At 44.7% G+C, this 22,444-nt stretch overlaps 2 protein-coding genes across 4 annotated transcripts in view; one reads left to right on the plus strand and one right to left on the minus strand.

Moving 5' to 3' along the window:
* On the minus strand, nucleotides 1–19,455 carry LOC112156030. The gene is made up of 6 exons (XM_024288157.2): nucleotides 19,297–19,455; nucleotides 1,792–1,931; nucleotides 1,226–1,573; nucleotides 1,005–1,121; nucleotides 493–587; nucleotides 1–372 (listed from the first exon to the last, which is right to left on the minus strand). The coding sequence occupies exons 2-6, from the start codon at nucleotides 1,838–1,840 to the stop codon at nucleotides 343–345; spliced, it is 639 nt and encodes a 212-aa protein (XP_024143925.1). The 5' UTR covers nucleotides 1,841–1,931; nucleotides 19,297–19,455; the 3' UTR covers nucleotides 1–342.
* The window catches only part of LOC112156028 (equilibrative nucleoside transporter 2), a 14,819-nt gene continuing 11,385 nt past the window's right edge, over nucleotides 19,011–22,444 (plus strand). The window contains exon 1 of one of the 3 annotated variants that reach the window (XM_024288153.2): nucleotides 19,011–19,168. Coding sequence is in view for 1 of the 3 variants with exons in the window: in XM_024288152.2 (XP_024143920.1) it covers nucleotides 22,395–22,426 (32 nt within the window). In the remaining 2 variants the exon portion in view is untranslated. Of the gene's footprint in view, nucleotides 19,169–21,759; nucleotides 21,905–22,304; nucleotides 22,427–22,444 lie in introns of those variants that run through there. The other 2 variants (XM_024288154.2, XM_024288152.2) reach the window with 2 other exon arrangements.

The raw sequence follows: 22,444 nt of genomic DNA on the forward strand, positions 1-22,444 counted from the left end.
TATTTTAAATGTCTGAATTTTAATCTCGTTGACTTTTATGATTTTATCAATAGATTTTTATATCCTTTTCGTAATTTTTAAATATTTTTGTACAGCACTTTGAATTGCCTTGGGTAGTAATTGGGCTTTACAAATAAACTTGCTTGCTTGCATTGGTTTTCTTTTCTCTTCCTGCCACAGACTGCAGAACCCTCACCCTCTTCACTTCTCATGAGTCCCTGCTAAAGTTCTCACGTTGAAATCAACCGCAGCTAACTTTGTAGTAAGAAGAGGTTCAAGATTGGCCCTCATTGAGTTGAAACTGCTGCAGATCTTTCTCCACTTCCTTGGGTTTCGTCTCTTTTAGCAGATCAGTGAACTGCACTCGGACTCCTGAGAAAAAGTAGATATGAACTGTTATTGTGCTTTATCTGTCACAGCTTTGTAAGCCTGAAATTCAGTGTGAATGATAAGAAGGTCTAGAGAAGACGGAGGACACAAAACTCTACCCACCCACTGAGAACAGCCTCTCCAGGGGCTGCACGTCGCCGTCTGCTCTTCCTCGCCGTCACTGCAGTGCACGGTGAAGACGACTGTGGATGTGAGAGCTGCAGATGCACAGAAAGGATGAGAAGTGGAGTTTAAACCATCAGATCAACACATTCAGTCCTCTCAGCTTGAATCTCTGCAGCCATCAACAAAGTATGTGAACTTCCTGGATTCATTTATTATTCTTTAAACATACTTTTTTTCTCATTTTTATTCATTAATAGGAAAAAATACAAAATAACCTTGAGTTGTAAACTCAAACATGATCGAAACAAAAAGAAGAAAATGAAAAAGGGACAGAAAGAAGAAAAACTTATTTTGTCTGCCCCTTTTAACAAATTAATAGATCAATCAATAAAGAAAAATACAAAGAATTCTGCCGATTTGGTATCCAATAAGAGAAATTTGATGTTTGGTTTCCCTAAAGTTCATCACTCCATAAGCTGTTATGTGACCAAATACATACAAATCCTCACCGTGGTTTCTTGGTTCGTGCAGAAAGAGGAAAACGGTGATAGAGAGGAGTAGAGGCAACACCACAGGAAGGATGATCACTGTGATGACCGAGGATCTGTCGGGTGGAGCTGGAGCTTCTAAAAAATAACACTTTTGGTCAAATAGTTTCCTTAAGTGATGTGACGTAAGATTGTGATGAAGGAACAGATTCAATGTTTTTTTAAACAACTAAATTACTCACCTGTTGTTGTGTAAGCTTGCTCCTCTCTGGTTTTAACGGCGATGGTTGTTCCGTTTCCTCTGATTGTATTTAATACCGGTACCTCAATACTAATTTCACAGACGTATCTGCCTGAATCCTGTTTTGTGATGCTGACAAAGTTCAGGATTGAGCATTTTTCCATCTGATTGTTATGAGTTTTTAGGTTCATATCTGTCAAAAGTAAATCATTTTTATATGTTTTCTGATTTTTGAACCACATCACTCTCCCTCTGCTGCCAGTCCAGCAGCAGAGGATGTTCACAAATTCTCCTTCAAACACATCAATGTCTGCAGTTTGTCTCACATTGTCTGTGTTCAATGAAACACCTGTAAAGACAAAGAGGTGAACAAGATTGTTAACCTCAAGTTATACATATAAATTACACAAAAACAATAACTTAATGTAAGCTTTTTGACAAAACAAAACAAAAAATTCATGGAAACAGAAGTCTATTCAGAACATTTGCTAGAAAGAAGTAAACCATTCGTAGAGATTCTGACTCGTTTTCCTCATTTACAATTGAATTTGACTAAAACCTACTTACTCCAAGTTGAGAGCACACAAAGATGCAGGCTGATGAGGAACAGCTTCATTTCCGCACTGATTCCTCGCTGAAGGCGGACACTCGTCTCTCTTCTCAGTCCAGCCCACCGACTCTTCTAGTTTCTCTAACACGTCTCACCTCTGAAAGAGGAAGAGACTGTCTGTTCTCTGTGAACTCTTTTTAATTCAGCTCACAGCTGCTGAATTTGTTCACAAATGATGGCTAGTGGAGGTGTTCCACAGGGTTCTGTACCTGGAGCACTACTTATCATTTCACATCATTCATTTTTCACATATTTTGGTTCAAACTCTCATGACCACACAGCTGCTCTTCAGACTCACTCTGTTGTTACATGGTCACTTCCTTTTTGATGACAGTAGCAACACAGTGTTCTATAGCCTTTTAGGAGCAACGGTGCAAAGACAGAGTGGTCGACCTGGAGCATCACTGTAAGACAGTTTGTATGAGGACCCTGAGTAATAGTACCAACACAGTGTAGCGTGAAAGGGTCAAATTCAATGAAGAGTTTGACTTTTTTTTTGACTTTGACTTTTTTTGGGGCACCACCTTCCGTAAGGAAGGAAAAATTACTCAATGATGAAAGTTGATCAATTTTAGCTTTAAAATTGATTAAAGAGTAATCTTCAAAATCAATCTCAACACTTCAGGAAGTAAATTCTCTTCTGAAGGGACCGTGTCACAAAGAAAGAACAAGATGGACAACGACTGCCTTTTTGATATTTATTAAGAGATAAGCATAAAAATATATACAAAATAAACAAAGAAAGTTAATATAGTTCATGTATATGTGTATGAATGTTTGTGAAAGTCGGTGGATGAGCAAAGTAATACCTCAGAACGGTTTAAGAGAAAAATTGAAATCTAAAGAAAACAATGACGTTAAACTGTTCAAGACACTAGTCTGGATAAATCAAATTGGCTGTTATGACCACATCAAACCGCAACAGTTTTGCTAAGAGGGTCTCCTCACCACGGTGGCTCGAAGCTGGACTTGGACTGGACTTTCAGACAAAGCTCACCAGACAAAGGTGTTTCCAACTGAACTGAAGTGAGAGTGTGCATCGACCTTTTGACCTCAGAGGAGGCCTTGCTATCAGCCAATGTCTGTAGGTCTCCAGTGGATCTAACAGCTTCCGGTTTCTGTCAAAACTGTTTAAATTAGGGCTGTCAGATTTAGTGCGTTAGAAACGAGTTAATCCCACATGTGCTTGACGCCGACAATTTTTTTGACGCATTAATCGCGGACTTTCTCATACGTGCCTTTCCACACCGCGCGCAGGCGTCCCGCCCTCTAACTCACCAGCTGCTCTCACTAGATCACGGGCGGGTCTCCAACCACAGAGCTGCTAGCTAGAACCAGCCCGGCGCTAGGACCTGGAGAGCTCCTCCACCCTAACCCGGCTCCGGTTCGCGTCCAGTACCACGTCTGGTGGTACCGGCTTGATTGCGTCGGGCGCCACGTCCCGAGAGCTGCGGACCCCCGACATTCCGAACAGCAAGCGCACCGGGGACGTTTTAAATGTAGTTTAAACAACGCCAGTTATTTGTAGATGAAAAGATAAATCTCAGCTTTGTGTGTGTGGCCCATCCCTCTTTCGCCGCGTGTAAATGACCTCTAGAGTCAGCCCATCACTATTTTATTTTGCAATTCTCCCTCTTTTTGAATAATGTGGTTTTGGCTTTTATTTTGAAGGAATGAAAAGACGCGCTAACCGGAAGTTGCAAGTGAAGCTAATGTGAAGGCTGCATGTGCTTCGTGTCTGCTTAAAACGGTTTAAAAACAAAGTTAAAGCTTCAAACAAACTAAAGTTTACCATATCCCATAGCACCTGGTTGATGAGGGAACAAGGTTTGTCACATTTTTATGTTTTAGCGATTTTTAGTTGTGTTTTCACTAGGGCTGTTAGATTTGTCGCGTTAAAAACGCATTAATCTGACACGTGCTTGACGCCGACAATTTTTTTGACGCATTAATAGCGGATTTTTCATAGACTGTATATAATGGGGGGACCTCATAGCTCGATACGTCCATTATTTTTACAGTCAATGGGATTTTCTCATACATGCTTTTCCATACCGCGCGCGCGGGCGTCCCTCATCGTCCTCTCACCGGCTGCTCTCACTCGATCACGGGCGGGTCTCCAACCACCGAGCTGCGAGCTAAAACCGGCTGGCGCTAGGACCTGGAGAGCTCCTGCACTCTAACCCGGCTCCGGTTCGCGTCCAGTCTGGTGGTACCGGCTCACGTCCGGCGCCGCGTCCCGAGAGCTGAGGCTCCACGACGTTCCGAACAGCAAGCGCACCGGGGGACGTTTTAAATGTTCTGGAGGTTTAAGCGTGATCCAACCCCAGCATAGCGGTCTGTCTGCCGGCATATTCATGGCGTGAGCTCCGCTGGACACGTCGCTGCATCGAGCTGCAGCCAGAGAACGCGGCGGCAGTAACAGACTGTCAAACTATCCACAGTGTATCCCGCTTTTCTCAGTCTTTAAGGTTTTAAAAAACAAAAGTTAATTGGAAATGATAAATCTCTATTTCATTCATTACTGTAGTTCAGCAGAGGAGGAAAAGATTTGGTACTGACAAAAAATGAACATGAAAGTGTTATGGAAATTTTATTTTTTATGTTTTTTATTTTATTTTACTGAACGTTGATTTAAGTTTTGAATTTAAAATGCCCTTCACTTGGACTTGGGCTTTTGTTAGGCATTTTATGTTACAGCCTTTTATTGTTAAGAAAGTTTATCTCAATACAATGTTACAAAATAAAGTATTTGTGATGAAAACTATTAATTTTGTCATTCTTGTTTTCATAATTAATGTAGAACTGCTAAATTCCACGAACCACACATTTTTTTCCTAAAAAAAGGACACATATTAATTTGCGATTAATCGCGAGTTAACCATGGACAAAATGCGATGAATCACGGTTAAAAAATGTAATCGCCTTACAGCTCTAGTTTAAACTATTTAAAAAAAATAAAAGTTATTTCTCTTAAATGTTCTGAGCATTCAAATATGTGTGGTATCATCAAAGTGTATTTCATGGTGAAAGTAAAGTGATGTGAACAATCATGAAATACTTTGTGATGAACAAGTTTGCATAAAGTTTAAATCCGAGTGAGTTTAGCGTAAACGAAGTTTAAAAATCTACATTCAAACTCTTAATGAATAAACAATCAACTATGAGATGTCTCATGGAAAATGATAAACTACATGTAATTCTAATGTTTCTTAATTGTCAAATAAAGAGAATTAAATCAAACTTGAATTGTATTCCATTCCATTAAAGTGTTAGTAATGCCCTGGGACAAAGCTAAAATAAGTATCCAGATATATTCCATATGTTCTAATGTATCAAAAATAACAAATAATTACTGTTGACAAACGCAGGTTTTTGTAAAATTTGACAAAATCGACAAATCACACTCGCATTTCGCCCTGCTTCAGAAACGGCTCGATTTGGGTCACGTGAAGCGTTGACGTGAGTGAGACAGCGCCAGCAGCAGAATGCAGGCGGACCCAGGGTGTCTGCAGAAACATGTATGTGTGTGCGCTGCGGCAAAGGTGAATTCTATAAACATCGGTGTTATGTGAGCTCTTACTTTACGCGCTGCCGCCTCAAATTGATAAGACTTTACAGTCCTCAAACCACAAACACCCGGCGCCTCTGAATCAGCGTCACTTTCAGAACAAATGTTTCCACAATCTGAGTCTGAAGACAGAATTGTGGACCTTGAAATATCGCCGCTATCGCTAGCTCCGACATGCAAAGGAGAAGCCATCTTGCTATGTTGACCCTGGTGACGTCACACGCACCACGTGACCAAAACGGAGCTTTTCCCCAGAAGAGGAAATTTGCATATGGATTGGCCGCAAAAATGCCGTTTTATTTCAATATTTCTTGCTCAAAACACGCCAAAACATTTGGAAATGGTAAATATAATGCGAAATACAGTTAACACAGAAAAAGACCCACAACCCCATTACTAGTTCTTTAAGTCTTAACATGGAGTTTATCAATACATAAATAAATGTTGTCTAAACTCATTGCATGCAAGGTGTCATGCTTTGCGTGGCGAGGCAGACCCAGTTGCTGGAACCCGGAAGGAGGATGTGAGGCAGGAGTGGTTTAAATAAAGTTTAATTGTCCGTGGAGATAATGGAGCTGTGTCCGGAACCAGGAGTGGAGACGGAGGCTTGTGAGCGATGACCGGCGGCGGACTGGAGCGGCCAGGTGGAGCAATGAGGTGAGTCCGGCAGCGGGTGCGTGACGTGGAGAAGATAGACGTGGTCAACGACGAGGTGCTTAGGCGAGGCAGGACCCAGGTCGGCACATGGATGGTAAGGACCTGGAGATAGAGGAGTTCGGTAGTGAGACGAAGCGAGACTTAGCGATAACATACAAAAACTGTACGTAGGAGGCCAGGAAACTTCACCGGGTAAGGCAACGAACTGGCGAAGAATGCTGAGGAGGGCTCCTCTTAAATAGGCTGGAGTGGAGGTGATGAGTGCCGACAGCTGGGTCCAATTAGGAGGTGGAGGAGGAGCGCAGGCGGACCATGACAGTACCCCCCCTCAACGACCGCCTCCAGGCGGTCCAGGGCGGCGGTCAGGGTGAGCACGGTAGAAGGAGGAGATGAGGGAGGGGTCCAGGATGAGAGAGCGGGAGACCCAGGACCGCTCCTCAGGATTGAACTCTCCCAGTCCACCAGGAACTGGAGACCCCGCCCACGGCGCCGGACGTCCAGGATCCGACTAACCGTGAAGGCCGGGGCGCCGTCAATGATACGGGCGGGCGGAGGGGCCGAGGACAACGGGCAAAGCGGGCTGTCAATAACAGGCTTGAGCTGCGAGACGTGGAAAGAAGGGTGGATACGAAGGGCAGGAGGCAAACGGAGTCGGACACAGGACGGGTTGATGATCCTGTCGATCTCGTAGGGTCCAATGTAGCGGGGAGACAGTTTGCGTGACGAGGCCTGGAGGGGGACATGGCGAGAGGACAGCCAAACCTTTTGTCCGACCTGATAGTCCGGAGCGGGGGACCGATGGCGGTCGGCAATGGCGCAGTTGCGGTCCTTGGTCCGCAGGAGAGCCGCCTTAGTCTGGCGCCAGATGCATCGGCACCGCTGGAGATGCTGGTGAACCGAAGGCACGGCTAGGTCAGCCTCCTGGGAGGGGAACAGAGGGGGAGAGTACCCCAGGGAGGCCTCGAAAGGCGAGACTCCGGTAGCAGTGGAAGGATGGGTGTTGTGTGCATACTCAACCCAAACGAGGAAGGACGACCAGTCCGAGGGGTTCTGAGCGGTGACACAGCGAAGGGCGGCCTCTAGCTCCTGATTGGCTCTTTCCGCTTGTCCGTTGGATTGGGGGTGATATCCGGAGGTAAGGCTGACTGTAGCACCTAGGGCAGAACAAAAGGCCCTCCATACTTGGGAGATGAACTGAGGACCACGATCTGAGACGATGTCATGAGGGATGCCATGGTGGCGAAAAACTTGGTCGACCAGTAATTTGGCTGTCTCCATAGCAGAGGGGAGCTGAGGCAGAGCTATAAATTGAGCTGATTTGGAGAATCGGTCGATAACTGTGAGGATTACAGTATGACCATTCGATGGGGGTAGGCCGGTGACAAAATCCAGAGCAATATGTGACCAAGGACGACTTGGTGTGGGTAAAGGGTGGAGCAAACCTGACTGAGGGGTGCTGGTAGTCTTGGCTCTGGCGCAGGTGGAACTCTCGGACATCCTTCTGCATAGAGGGCCAGAAAAACCGTCTGCGCAGCAGGGCGAGGGTTCTGTGGACTCCGGCATGACAGGATATGCGGGAGGCATGGCCCCAGGTGATAACATCGGACCTGAGGGTTGAGGGGACATACAGGGTTCCAGGAGGGCACGATACATGATTAGGTTCCTCACCTTGAGCTTGACGTACACGGTCCTCAATCTCCCATGTTAGCAGACCTACTATACAGTTGGGAGGTATAATAGTAGTGTCCGTGGAACCTTCCGAGGAGTTGAACTGTCTAGAGAGAGCGTCAGGTTTGATGTTGCGGCTGCCAGGACGGTAGGTAATAGTAAAATTGAAACGGTCAAAGAAGAGGCACCAGCAAGCTTGACGTGAGTTAAGTCTTTTAGCGGAGCGTAAATAAGCGAGGTTTTTGTGGTCCGTCCAAACAATGAATGGCTGAGCCGCCCCCTCCAGCCAATGGCGCCACTCCTCCAATGCCAATTTGATGGCTAACAGTTCACGATTACCGATGTCATAATTCTGTTCGGCCGGGGAAAGCTTCTTTGAGAAGAAGGCACATGGTTTAAGCTTGCCAGTCTTCTCTTCCCTCTGAGAGAGGACGGCCCCCACCCCAGAATCCGAGGCGTCCACCTCAACTATGAACTGACGTTCTGTGTCAGGTTGTATGAGGATGGGAGCGGAGACGAAGTGGGACTTTAAGGTGTCAAATGCCTTCTGGGCCTCAGGAGTCCACTTAAAGGCTTGAAGCGTAGATGTAAGTTTAGTTAGGGGAGAGGCGATTTGGCTGAAGTTGCGGATAAATCTTCTATAAAAATTGGCGAAACCTAGGAACTGTTGTAGTTTCTTCCTGCAGGTAGGGGGCTCCCATTGGGCCACTGCAGAGATCTTCGACGGGTCTGGTCGAATTTGACCAGCCTCAAAAACGTAACCGAGAAAAGGGATGGTGGAAACATGGAACTCGCACTTCTCAGCTTTAACGTAGAGCTGGTTTTCCAGAAGGCGTTCCAGCACCTGACGCACATGGATCTTGTGTTGAGCGAGATCGCGGGAGAACACTAGGATGTCGTCTAAGTAGACGAAAACGAAGCGATTAATAAATCTCTGAGGACGTCATTGACTAGGTGCTGGACGACTGCGGGGGCGTTAGTTAGCCCAAAGGGCATCACTAAGTATTCAAAGTGTCCCAAGGGAGTGTTAAACGCAGTCTTCCACTCGTCACCCTCCTTTATCCGGACCAGATGGTAGGCGTTCCTCAAGTCGAGTTTGGAGAAGACTTGGGCATCCTGCACGGAGTCTAGGGCAGAGCAGAGCAGAGGCAACGAGTATTTGTTCTTGACAGTGATTTGGTTTAACGCTCTATAGTCAATGCATGGTCGCAGAGTGCCATCTTTCTTGGCCACAAAGAAAAAACCTGCTCCGACAGGCGAGGATGAGGGGCGAATGAGGCCAGTGGAGAGGGCCTCCTGAATGTATTTCTCCATGGCTTCCTTTTCGGGGCCGGACAGGTTAAACAGGCGTCCCTTTGGAAGACTGGCCCCTGCGAGCAGCTCGATGGAGCAGTCGTAAGGCCTGTGGGGAGGTAGGGAGCACGCTTTGGTCTTACTAAAAACAGACTTGAGATCATGGTAGCAACTGGGTACCTGGGATAGGTCAATGGTCTCTTTGCAGTCAGACCGAGCGGTTTTAACGGAGGGGAGGGCTGACTGGAGACAGTTGGCCAAACAAAATTCACTCCAGTCAGTGATTCGACGTTGAACCCAATCAATTTGCGGGTTATGTAATTGGAGCCAAGGAAAACCCAACACGATGGGGTTCTGACGGATTTGAGTGACGTAAAATTGTACATGTTCTCTGTGGTTACCTGAGGATATGAGGAGGACAGGGTGAGTACGATGCGTGATGCGGGATAGGTGCTGGCCCCCCAAGCCAGCGGCCTTCACAGGCGAGTCTAATAGTTCGGTGGGGATTTGCAACTGTGAAACAAGGTCTTGATCGATGAAGCTCTGCTCAGCTCCTGAGTCCACCAGTGCCTGGGTTTCCTGATATTTAGCCTGTAGGCAAATCTTGACAGGTAACATGAGGAAGTTCCCACGGGGGAAGACTTCCAGGGTACCCTCCCGCGGCCTGTCTTCTAGCGGGGGGTCCTGTCTTTTAAACAGAGGGGACATTGAGCAACGTAATGATCTGACTTGCCACAATAGAAGCAGGAGCGCTCGTCCCTCCTTCTCTGGCGTTCTTCTGGAGTGAGTTTGGAGTGCCCGATCTGCATGGGTTCATCACCGGTTCTCCTAGTGGGCTCCTGTACTGGGGAATGAGAGAGAGGCAACATGACAGGATAACTACGATCAGGCATAGCTTTGCGTGGGAGGTGATGCCTTTCAGTCTGTCTTTCTTTTAAGCGGACGTCTGAACGCAATGCCGCGGACACTAGTTCTTCAAACGAGCGGGCTTCTGGCTGTGAGCATAAGTGGTCTTTGATAAATTCACTCAGGGATTGATAGAAGATTCCCTTTAGTGCCGGGTCCGGCCAACCCGCTTCAACTGCCAGGATACGAAAGTCTATGACGTGGTCAGCGACGGTGCGTTTACCTTGCTTGAGGTTCAGTAGTCGGCGCGTTGCTTCATCCTCCTTGCGAGGTTGGTCAAAGACCAGCTTAAATTCAGTTTGGAAGTGATCATATGTTAAAACAGAAATAGGATGAGCGAACAGGTAAGCTTGGGCCCACTGTAAGGCTTTCCCCCTGAGAGAGTTGATAATTAAAGTGATCTTACTATGATCCGTTTGGTAGTATCTTGGCGCTTATTGAAAAATAAGTTGACATTGCAAAAGGAAACCGCCGCAGGCTTCTACATCCCCGTGGAAGGCTTCTGGTTGTAGGCGGATGTTTTCGTGTGACGTGGCGGAAGCGGCTGCGGCTCCTGTTTGCGGAAGTGGCGGGGTTGGAGACAGCGCTAGTTTGGCTAACTGACTCGTTAGATCCATAACTGCTTGCGAAGCGTTGTCGATCCGGCAAAACATGTCCTGCTGTGTCGAGGCGAGTTGCTGTAGAGCGTTGGATTGATGATCCAGGAGGGTGCCTTGTTGAGTGACGGCGTGACGAAGCCCTTCCGGGTCAGCTGGGTCTGGAGTAAGGCCAGTTCGTTCTGTCATGCTTTGCGTGGCGAGGCAGACCCAGTTGCTGGAACCCGGAAGGAGGATGTGAGGCAGGAGTGGTTTAAATAGTTTTATTGTCCGTGGAGATAATGGAGCTGTGTCCGGAACCAGGAGTGGAGACGGAGGCTTGTGAGCGATGACCGGCGGCGGACTGGAGCGGCCAGGTGGAGCAATGAGGTGAGTCCGGCAGCGGGTGCGTGACGTGGAGAGGATAGACGTGGTCAACGACGAGGTGCTTAGGCGAGACAGGACCCAGGTCGGCACATGGATGGTAAGGACCTGGAGATAGAGGAGTTCGGTAGTGAGACGAAGCGAGACTTAGCGATAACATACAAAAACTGTACGTAGGAGGCCAGGAAACTTCACCGGGTAAGGCAACGAACTGGCGAAGAATGCTGGGGAGGGCTCCTCTTAAATAGGCTGGAGTGGAGGTGATGAGTGCCGACAGCTGGGTCCAATTAGGAGGTGGAGGAGGAGCGCAGGCGGACCATGACACAAGGAAAACTAGTGAACCCAAAGACTTGCGAATTGACCTCTGAAGGCAAAAAAAAATAAATAAATGTCCTTCACAAGCAGCAGAGAGAAGTTGGTTGACTAACCTGGTGGTCGATTCCCTCTGCTGTAGCTCTTGTGGGTGTAAATGAAACTTAGATTTTCTATCATCATTACTATTATTATTTATTAGATTTAGATCTATGTGCTTCTGTTTGGTGCAGTGCGATTCACATGTTGTTCCTCTTTCCTTCTCCCCTCTGACATGGGAAAGCCTCTGACATCATCTCACATCTCAGAGTGGGGGAAATTCCTAGTGGATCGTCTGTGCTCCTGTTCTTGGCCGTGGGCCTTGCCCCCACCTGTTCCCCAGTTCTATCTGGATGAACTCTATTCAAATACGTAGTTGTAGAGTTTTATAAACTAATCCCACTTTAATAATCCTGGTAAATCTCCTCTCCTTCCTGGGATAGGATCTCTCCCTCATGTGGATATCCCTAAGGTTTCTTCTTTTTTTCCTGAATCTAGTTTTTTTAGGAGTTTTTCCTTACTGGGAAAGAGAGTCTAATGGCAAGAATAACCAGTTTTATTTAGTCTGTTTAGTTTTTAACTATTGTTTATATTTTAAAACAGACCTTCTGCTTCTTTACAAGCACCAGTGATTTTACTCACAGGTTTCAGAGCCGTACGTCAGATCAGGACCGTTAAGTCAGGAAGCTGGACATTAGGCTGGAAAGTAGAGTAGAATCTGACAGGAGAGACGAGGTATAAGTAGCAGACATATGTGTAATAAAGGCAGCTCAGCAAGGCAGAGAAAGGAGGGGTCTAGTGGAGCACAATCAAAGTGTTGATGTGCATTGAAGTGTCTTTGGGTAAGACTGTGAACCCCGGATTGATCTGGGTGATTTGGTGAGTGCTTGCATGTGAATGTTCTCTATTTTGAGGCCAAATACTGGCAGGAATGTGGGTGACCCACCTGGGGGGCATATATGCAGAACCTGAATCCAATCTCATTTAGACTGATGGGGATATTCGGACGGCAAAATGTTTCACGAAGAGTAGACAAGAAGTCCAACAGACGAACCTGGGTCAGGTCTAGAATATTGAATAAATATAAAAGGGGAGCGTAATATAAAAACTGGACATCGGTAAAGGTAAAAGGAACACAATTTAATAAATAAACAAAACCTTGTGTCCTGCAAAGAAAGAACAAAAGGAAATAATTAGTGTGCTGGTTCAAGCAAAAGGAAGGTTTGTCCAAACATAAAATAAGTCATAGAGACTGCTGATCCAGCCATGTCGACCGTCTGAGTCAGCAGCTCCCCCTAACCAAAACTACCTAAAGAAAACAAATAAACAAAGCCCACAAACTAAGACTACCAAACCCCAAACTAAAATAACAAAACCCAGCAGTGTAAGACTGCTGATGACAAAGAGGAGAAAAAGAAGAAAACAAAACCTAAATCTCAAACCCAGCTGCCTCCTGCGGCCTTCTCTGTTTTAAATAACCAACAAGTGCCAATCACGGAACATTGGCCACACCTTCCATGTGAGCAGACTAATGTCACCTGGATGAATGAGAATCTTCAACATTTTTGGGTGTCACTATGTTTGATTTTAAAGCACTTTGAGTTTTGAAAGAGGGAGAAAATACATCATTTCCTGTTACCATGTCCTGTGTATCAGACTTCCATTCATGGGCCGTTTTGAGCATCAGGGTGTTAAAGGAAATGATCTCACGCGATTCTCTGTCACATTAAAGACAAACAGGAAGCTCTTCAACCACAATGTTAAACTCATAACCAACCATTGTGTTTGCAAGAGGTTTTATTTTTTTATCTGTGTTTCCTGAAGATTCAGTTTCCTTGTTGTAACATCTAAAACAGAGAGAGATCTCTCACTCCACGGGGGCACAGTGGTTAGTGCTCTTACCGTACAGCCAGAAGGCACTGGTTGAAATCCCAGCTGGGTTCTTTGTGTGAGGAGTGTGCATGTTCTCCTCAGAGTATGTGTGGCTTCCCTGGGAATTCTCACTTCCTCCTATTGTCCAAAAACATGTCTTATAGCGCGGTTGGTGACTCTAAATTGCCTCATAGGTGTCTGTAGTGTGAGGACGGTTGATCTGTTCAAACTACGACTTGCCTATGCCCAACAGTAGCTGGGTGGGCCCCTGACCCTACAAGGGATCCAGCCATAGACTGTAAAAAATAATGGACAGAGCGAGCAATGAGGTTCCCTCATTGGAAATGCATTACTTCCTCTCCTCGCGAAAGTAGGCCGCCGCTTTCGCCGTCAATTCCTGAAACGGATACCGCCATTTGTAAACAATCTTCAGTGATTGGTCTGAGTCATAGCTGAGTCATGGAATCTACAGGAAGTACTGTCGCCAATCAGGAGTGAGTTTATTGCAACCGTCTGCCTCTTTCCACGCCTCGACCACGAGACCGCGGATGTAAACAGCTTCTTCTTTAATCACGGCGGCTCGGGAGAATTGTACAAGTCATTGTTGAAGCCTTTGAGGGAGAACCATTCCAACATTTGATTCTGTCAGCGGTCCTTTTGGATTTATTTACATTTATTCCTTTTTGTCGAGGTAAAAGGAGCATTTGGGAGACGCCGCTGGAGAAATGCGCATGTCCCTCTCGTGCGCGCCGCAGCTTTTCAGTTGTCATTCGCGGCCAGGTTATAGTCTGATCAGATGCACGTAAGAAGCGCGTTCAGCGGTATTTAAAATAAATAACCATCCTAACAAGTGAACAGCTGGATCTTTTTCTGTTTGAAAATACGTCCCGGTCCTTTAATGTTTCTCTCGCGCTCCTCAGACGGCTGCGTCTAATTCAGGCTGAAGCTGGAAAATTGCGGCGAAAATGAATCTGTTTGGTGATTTTATGCGCATATATGCAACTTGTAATTTATAAGCTACAACCAAAACAGTGAAATAAAGAAAAACGAACGTTAAACAAAGAAAAAGGTCCAAAGCACATAACCTCAGAGTGAAATCTATTACTACAGAGTAAATTCTCATCTAAAAATGTCGACAGCATGCTCCTCTTGTTGTTTCAAACTGCTGCATCGGTACATTCCATTGAGGAAAACAACAGTAGGACAATGATTGGTACATTGTTGAATTGTAAAGTAGGTGTTAAAAGGTCTTCACGGACCCATTGATGAAGTCTGCTCCCATTGGCTACCCGTCATCTGTCAATCAAACCCCCCAGACGGTCGACGTCAGACCCACAAACGCTTATTGAGCCATCTGATTGGTCAATTTATAACTCTAATAACTTGTGATAATGGAAAAAAATCTTTAAAAAAAATTAGGATTAGAAAAAAGAAGTTAATCAGAAAGCAGCAGAGGAAGAATGATTATTCTGACATATAAAATGACTGAGAAATAACTGTCTGTTTCTCAATGTAAGTCAATGGGACTTTGGCCTTTTTGCAACCCAGTGGTACTTCCTATATGGAACACGGAAGGAGGGGGGCTTGCTTTGTCCAGTTATTCTTATACAGTCTATGGTTCTGAAACTAAAAGGATGTTTTTCTCAATCATTGGAGCTTTGCTGCCATCTAGTGACTGTGTTCTTCATCTTCCAAAGTGTTTATTAAGAAACTATTTTCTGTGGTTGTACTTTAGCAGATCTAATAAAGTTTGAGTGAAATTCTTGTACATTAGTACCAGAAAGCACTGGTACTAGTACGAGGAAGTATCCATTAGGTTTTGGATCTCATGGTAAGTTTTGTCATTAAGTTCCAGAATGATCTCCAGCCTAAAACTGTTTGTTCAGATGGTTTTGTGCCAGATTTAGTTCAGTTTTAATGTAAAAATAAAAACAAGGGCATCTATGCTTCTCCCTCTTCTTTTCCAGAGTGTGAACACTGTTCCACTTTTTCATGAAACTCATGACTTTTTCTGGCAACAAACAAAAAATTACTGATAATAAAACTAGATATTGAAAAAAAATAGAAATTCACATCAGACAAGTTGCAGAGAAAGTATTTAACAAAATCCTAAGACTGAGTTAATACAAATGGAGTTAGTTTATAATTTATGCATTTTCAATAAACATATCTATTTTCTTAAGAGGTGATTAGGCTGTTTAAGTTACAGAGACACTCATCTTCGACAGCATAGAATTGTTCAAATGTCTGCAGGACTGGAAAGCGTTTTATGCAAACTGCAGTGGAGGAAAACTCCTGCTGGGAGATAGTATGAAAATGAGCTGCGTTTGACCAGCTGACTGCTGGTGGAACCTCACGTCTTTAACAGGATCTCCCTCGAGTTAAAAACGTTTTGTAACTCACAGGATTTGCAAAGTTCTTCTTGTTTTCTGTGTGAAAAAGTATGAACCAGAATAATTTCCTATTGTCCATTTTGGTTTAAATTGCTGGGCTTCAAACATATTTGTGAAACCAAAGACATGGATGGACGACTTACCATAACAACACCTTAACAACTGGAAGAGAAAGAACATTTGCATGATGTTGAAATAAACGTTTATACATTTTGTTTGAAGCACTAAGTAACCCTTTCTTCAATCTAGCTCTTATACACCCCCCCCCCCCACACACACACACATATATATACATATATATGAGAATGCCTTATCATCACATTTCTGATTTTTTTTGTAAATGTGTCAAAACTGGTTAGTATTCAAATCCTCCTTTTTGATCACCAGAGGGCAGAAAATCTCTGTGGCTCAAAGAAACTGGACTACAGAAGGGGCATTGTGTTGTTACAGAGATGCTTTAGAATAAAAACTGTCAGTGTTAGCTTAGAGGTAAATTGAAAAAAAAATTGTGTGTCTAAATCACGCATAAAATGCACAAACCAGCAGAGAGCACCTCCCTTAACAACCAGAAAACATTAAATATTTAAGCTTGCACATTTTCTCAGAATTTACTTTATCTTCATGCCAAGAATAGTTTGGTTGTTTAAGGTAATGTTTTTCAACTATTTTCCATTTATTTTGACATATTTTCACAATAATCAGATAACAAATCCTAACTGTATACTATATAATCATTATTATTTAAAGGTACTGGTATGGACGCCCTTTTAAGTACTTATTTTTTATATTTATAAAATGTCTTCATTCTGTTACTTGATCTGTGATAATGATTTCTGAAATAATGTTATTTCTTCTTATGTAATTAATATGTACTTCATCTTTGTCAATTGATTTAAAAAATCTTGGGATTTAAAAAAAACGATTTGCATCTTCGATAGTTGAGTTAGGAGCTGGATGATGATAATTATTGAAAAAAAAAACGTTAAATGCTGAGAAAAGCATAAATGGGGTGGAATCATAAGTTTGCTTCTCGGAGTACCTTTCAAGCAATAATTAAACTAATTTTGATAAATGTAATTGTGTCATGCACTGTGTCAGGATTCCCCCATCAGGCACCACATCTGACCACCAGAGGGAGCCCTCACCTGAGTACTGACTCTGCACTCCCTCTCCACTCTCAGCAGTCTTTCCCTCAGCCGGATCTCCTCAGCTGTTCCCAATCTACCTCATCACCACCAGAATATAGTCTGCCTGCTGTCACCACCTCCTTGTGAAGTCATGTACTGCTTGGCATACATTTCTGAGGGTTTCACCTTGTTTCACCTCCTGGTTTTTGATCTCTGCCTGTCTCCTCAGTTTCCTGCCTGCCTCAACCCCCACCTGGACTCTGACCACGCTTATGTCTTGCCCTTGTCCATTAAACCATTTGCTTATGAATCCAAACGTCCCTGCCTCTTCATTACATACCTTATTTATATAATTAGAACAACTTTTAAATTACTGTTTACTGGTGTTTGCATGTATATAAATACATTTTCCACTTATAAAAATTGGACATATCTCTCTATTCTACTCTATTGAGCTGTATTCTATTTTGCTGTTTTCTACTATATTATATTTTAGTCTGTAATTCTACTTCTTCTTCTTTTCCTTTCGGCTTTTCCCTTCAGGGGTCGCCACAGCGAATCAGTTTCCTCCATCTAAGCCTGTCTTCAGCATCCTCCACTCTAACACCAGCCACCTTCATGTCTTCATTCACTGCATCCATAAACCTCCTCTTTGGTCTTCCTCTAGACCTCTTTCCTGGCAGCTCTAGACTCAGCATCCTTCTACCAATATATTCACTGTCTCTCCTCTGAACATGTCCAAACCATCTCAGTCTGGCCTCTCTGACTTTATCTCCAAAACCTCTAACATGTGCTGTCCCTCTGATGTATTCATTCCTGATCCTATCCATCCTGGTCACTCCCAAAGAGAACCTCAGCATCTTCATCTCTGCTACCTCCAGCTCTGCTTCCTGTCTTTTCTTCAGTCCCACTGTTTCTAGTCCAAACAACATGGCTGGTCTCACCACAGTCTTGTACACCTTTCCTTTCATTTGTGCTGAAACTCTTCTGTCACACATCACACCTGACACTTTTCTCCACCCATTCCAACCTGCTTGCACACTCCTCTTCACTTCTTTTCCACACTCTCCATTACTCTGTACTGTTGACCCTAAATACTTAAACTCCTCCACCTTCTTTATCTCTTCTCCCTGTAACCTCACTCTTCCACTCTGGTTCCTCTCATTCACACACATGTACTCTGTCTTACTGCGGCTAACCTTCATTCCTCTCCTTTCCAGGGCAAACCTCCACCTCTCTAACTCCACCTCCACCTGTTCCCTGCTCTCACTACAAATCACAATATCATCTGCAAACATCATAGTCCATGGTGATTCCTGTCTAACCTCATCCGTCAGTCTGTCCATCACCATTGCAAACAGGAAGGGGCTCAGAGCTGATCCCTGATGTAATCCCACCTCCACCTTGAACTCCTCTGTCACCCCTACAGCACACCTCACCACTGTCTTACAGCCCTCATACATGTCCTGCACTGCTCGGACATACTTCTCTGTCACTCCAGACTTCCTCATACAATACCATAGTTCCTCTCTGGGCACTCTGTCATAAGCTTTCTCCAGATCTACAAAGACACAGTGGAGCTCTCTCTGACCTTCTCTGTACTTCTCTATCAACATCCTCAAAGCAAATGTTGCATCTGTAGTGCTCTTTCTTGGCATGAAACCATACTGCTGCTCACAAATGTTCACTTCTGCTCTTAGTCTGGCTTCCACTACTCTTTCCCACACCTTCATTGTATGGCTCATCAGCTTTATTCCTCTGTAGTTACCACTCTGTAATTCTATTCCATACTGCTGAATTCTACTTTGTTATTCTATTCTATTCTACTTTTTTCTATTCTATTCTGCTGTATTTTACTGCATTCTACTCTAGCCTGCTGTATTTTTCGGTATCATATTTTAGTCTGTAATTCTACTCTTTTATGCTGAATTATACTCTGCCATCTATTCTATTTTATTCTGCAGTATTCTAATGTACTATATTCTAGTCTGTCATTCTATTCTATCCTACTGCATTCTATTCTGCTGTATTCTACTGTATTATTGTCTAGTCTACAATTCTACTGTATTCTACAGTATTACATTATAGTTTGTTATTCTACTCTATTCTATTCTATTCACAAAGTGTAACCCAGATTTTGCAGAGAGGGGAATGAGATTAAAAGCCTCTGTAAAATGTAAATATATATTTGAAATATATATTATAATTGAATTTATGGATTTATTGTTGTGAATTATGACTCAAATATCAGTTAAAACACAATAAAGCTGCTGGAGAAGCATTAAGTCCTTCACATTGACATCTATCACCGGCCCTGCAGGTGTTTATGACATATCCACGCGCCTGTTCCGGTCCCGCGTAAGTGGGAGGTACTTCCGGTATTGTTTTTTTCTACTTCTTTTTATCGTCCTTCATCACACTAGCTCGGTACTCAGTGCGGCCACGTGCATGGACGGTACCGACGATCGTTCGTGTGCTCGGACGGTGAAGCGGTTCTTATGCGGAACATGAAGAACCGTCTGTGACGGAACCACACGGTGAGTCTGAGCCGGCTTTAAGCTAGTAGCATGCCGCCACTTCTGGACCCCCAACACCAACCGGTGCTTCATGATGTGTTCATGTGACGTTATGGACCGGCCTCTGCCTTACATTGACGCTATCCTACCTGAGCAGGTGCGCAGCTGCTGGTTGATAGTATCCAGTAATGGCGCTGGTTTTCCAGACTTCCATGTGGTCTGATCCTCCATCAGTACCCGTGTTTGTTTGGGTCTGATCCCATCACGGCCCTGTTCGTGATGGGGGCTCATGCAGGAAGTGAGGCAGTTTTCTGTTCTTTCACGTTTAAGAATTTAAAGTTTAACACCCACAGTTCTAAAGTCATGTCACCCCCGACGTTTTTAAGGGTTTGGACCTGTTTCACCTTCTGTTTGGTTTGGCAGAACATTCTGACAGTTATTGTGAACAGACTGGTTGGATGGATCATATTTCAGTACTTTTCCAGGTCATTGTAATGTTGTTGAGTCATGTTACAGGTCTGAATGAAAGGAGGAGTATCCATCCATTATGAGGATAAAAACAAAGGTCAAACACGCTGTGAAAGCAAAAGGAATCATTTTCATTTAGTAATTTCATAATTATTTACTGCCTCATCGCTTTCCTAAATAAGCCATCATCCGTGAAACAGTCAGTGTATCCTCAGGATACGTGAAGGATCAGCTGGTCTGTCCTGAGGTCTGACTGCTCTACCCGCTATTCTTCCTGATGTTCTTCCCAACACTTTTCCTCCTGCCTTTCCCTCTGCTCTACCTGCTGCTCTACCAGCCGCTCTTCTTGCTGGTCTTCCCACCACTTTTCCAAATACCTTTACCACTGCCCTACCTGCTGCTCTTCCTTCTGCTATTCCTGCCGATCTATATGCAGCTCTACCGGCCGCTCTACTGGCCGCTCTACCGGTGGTTCTTCCTGCCGCTCTACCGGCCGCTCTACCGGCGGCTCTACCGGCCACTCTTCCTGCCGCTCTACCGGCGGCTCTACCGGCCGCTCTTCCTGCTGCTCTACCGGCCGCTCTTCCTGCCGCTCTACCGGCGGCTCTACCGGCCGCTCTTCCTGCTGCTCTACCGGCCGCTCTTCCGGCGGCTCTGCCGGCCGCTCTACCGGTTGCTCTTCCTGCAGCTCTACCGGCTGCTCTACCTCCGGCTCTTCCTGCCGCTCTACCGGCGGCTCTTCCGGCCGCTCTTCCTGCCGCTCTACCGGCGGCTCTACCGGCCGCTCTTCCTGCCGCTCTACCGGTGGTTCTTCCGGCGGCTCTTCCTGCCGCTCCACCGGCCTCTCTTTTTGCCGCTCTACCGGCTGTTCTTCCTGCCTCTCTACCTACCTGCTGCTCTACAGTGTGTTCATAGTTGATCAAGCTCCTGTTGAGTTCTTGAGTGTTTTAGAAAGCAGCATTTCTGTTTGATAAAAAGTTTTCTCATTTAATGTAAAAATAAAATAATTTTTGAGCCTCAAATGAAAGCTGTTCTGTTTAGAAAAGCCTAATTTGGGAACTTTTTTGCTACCAAATTAATGCTTTATTGCTATTTGATCCATCACAATAAAAACAATTAGAAAATTAATAAAATGTTGAATTCATGATTGTATTTTAGATTATTTAAGTAATCTGTCAATACTGCAATGATAGTAAACAGTGAGCAGCACGTTGACTGAACAAACAGCCCGACCCGCTCTGTGAAGGTCACATTGGTGTTCTGTTCTGTAAAGTGGATCAACTGACACAAAAACATCAGGAAATGTTCATTTTTCTTTCAAATGGTAACCAGAGATGATCTCTATTGTGTAGTATTGGTTTGGTTGTTGTTGCAATGCTGGAACAACCTTGAATTTGACAGACTAGTGGATGGACCCTCTCATTGGGTCTCTGAGGTGATAGTTTGTTTTCTGGTGTTACTCAATATTGTTATCCAGAACTTTGCTTCAGGGATAAACAAAGTCTGTAGAGATTTTGATCGTGTGTCTTTGGATTTCGTACTTTATCCTTGTTCCTGAGTTTTGGTAAACCGTTTTTTTCCTCGTCTGCCTCTGCAGACTGAGGCCTCCTGTTCTGCCACAGCAGAAGAGGAGGTGGTTCGCCGTTGCTAGGAGAGCAACTCCTCCTCGGCCTGATCTCCTCCTGCTTTGGTGGGAGCTGAACATTCTGTGCCTGCATGCCAGCAAGTGTGTGGCTTTCTAACACCCTCGAAAAACCCTCAAAACCTCTGCTGGATTTAAGGTGGAATGAGAGGCGACTCTGTCTGTAAATTTCCATCTCCTGCTTCAGGAGTAGGAGGGGTTTGTCCCATTCTCTGAAGAAGCTGCGGTTCTCTCGAAGTATTCAGAAAAACTTTACAAAAATGTTAAAAAATGTTCCTGCTGTGTGTTTCCCTCACACAGACACCGTTTTCTGCCTGAAAAGAGTTTTTGTCCTTTACTTGAAGTGTATTTGCTCAAAAACCCCGGCGTGTTTGCTCACCTCCACGTGTCGGAACAGTCTGCACGTGGATCGTTTTGTTTTTCTCAGAACCATAATCTCTAAAATCTGCCGCTTCTGTACTGCAGATCAGACATAAAAAGTGCTTCAGGGTTTAGTGCAGCACGGTGTGTTTCAGGTTTGCAAATGAGTTGCGTATGTCATTGACATTCCTGTTCTTGTACGGAGGTTGTAAAGTGTTTAATAGGTCTGCTGTGAGCTCGGTGTTTCATTGTGTCCTTCAGTAGCGGGTCTGAAGTCGATGTGTGAGGTGAGCCGCACTTTTGAAGAGCTGTTTAGAGACCTACCCCAATGAACGTGGTGTTTTTACGGTGTTTATTGTGGCACTTTTCCTGACGGGACAGGCCACAAAATCTCAGCTCATAGAGAGTTTTACAGTAGATCTATAGAGGATAGGAGTGGGTCTTTATCGAGACGTTTAACGTTCACGCTGTGCAGCCTGAGAGTTCAAAACTCACAGAAACCCTGCTGTGACTCCTGCTTTTGTCGGTTAAAAGAGGACCTGTCGTAGGGTTAAAAATGCTGATGGAGGGTTTACTCATCAAGTTAGTGGCCGTTTGGGATGAGTCAGTCAAAATGCACATGCAGGCACACATCTGGAAGAGCGCTAAAGCAGTTTATTTAAGGAAGCAGAGCTGCAGTTCACATCCTCATTTAGAGACGTGGAGTTTCTCTGGCACTGCTGGTTTCAGGGGAACACTCTGTCAGACCGTCCAGCTGCACCCACACAGGCGGGACGGATGCTGTTCTCCCTCCTGGACCTGAAGGGAATGTGGGTCAGAACCCCTCT

The sequence above is a fragment of the Oryzias melastigma genome, linkage group LG18 (genome assembly GCF_002922805.2).
Source record: "Oryzias melastigma strain HK-1 linkage group LG18, ASM292280v2, whole genome shotgun sequence".
NCBI lineage: Eukaryota > Metazoa > Chordata > Actinopteri > Beloniformes > Adrianichthyidae > Oryzias > Oryzias melastigma.

Coding starts and splice junctions, on each gene's coding strand:
- LOC112156030 (XM_024288157.2), bottom strand. CDS start 1,840: ATGAAGCTGTTCCTCATCAGCCTGCATCTTTGTGTGCTCTCAACTTGG. Junction 1,122..1,225: donor GCAAGCTTACACAACAACAG/GTGAGTAATTTA, acceptor GTTATTTTTTAG/AAGCTCCAGCTCCACCCGAC. Junction 588..1,004: donor GCACGAACCAAGAAACCACG/GTGAGGATTTGT, acceptor GTGCATCTGCAG/CTCTCACATCCACAGTCGTC.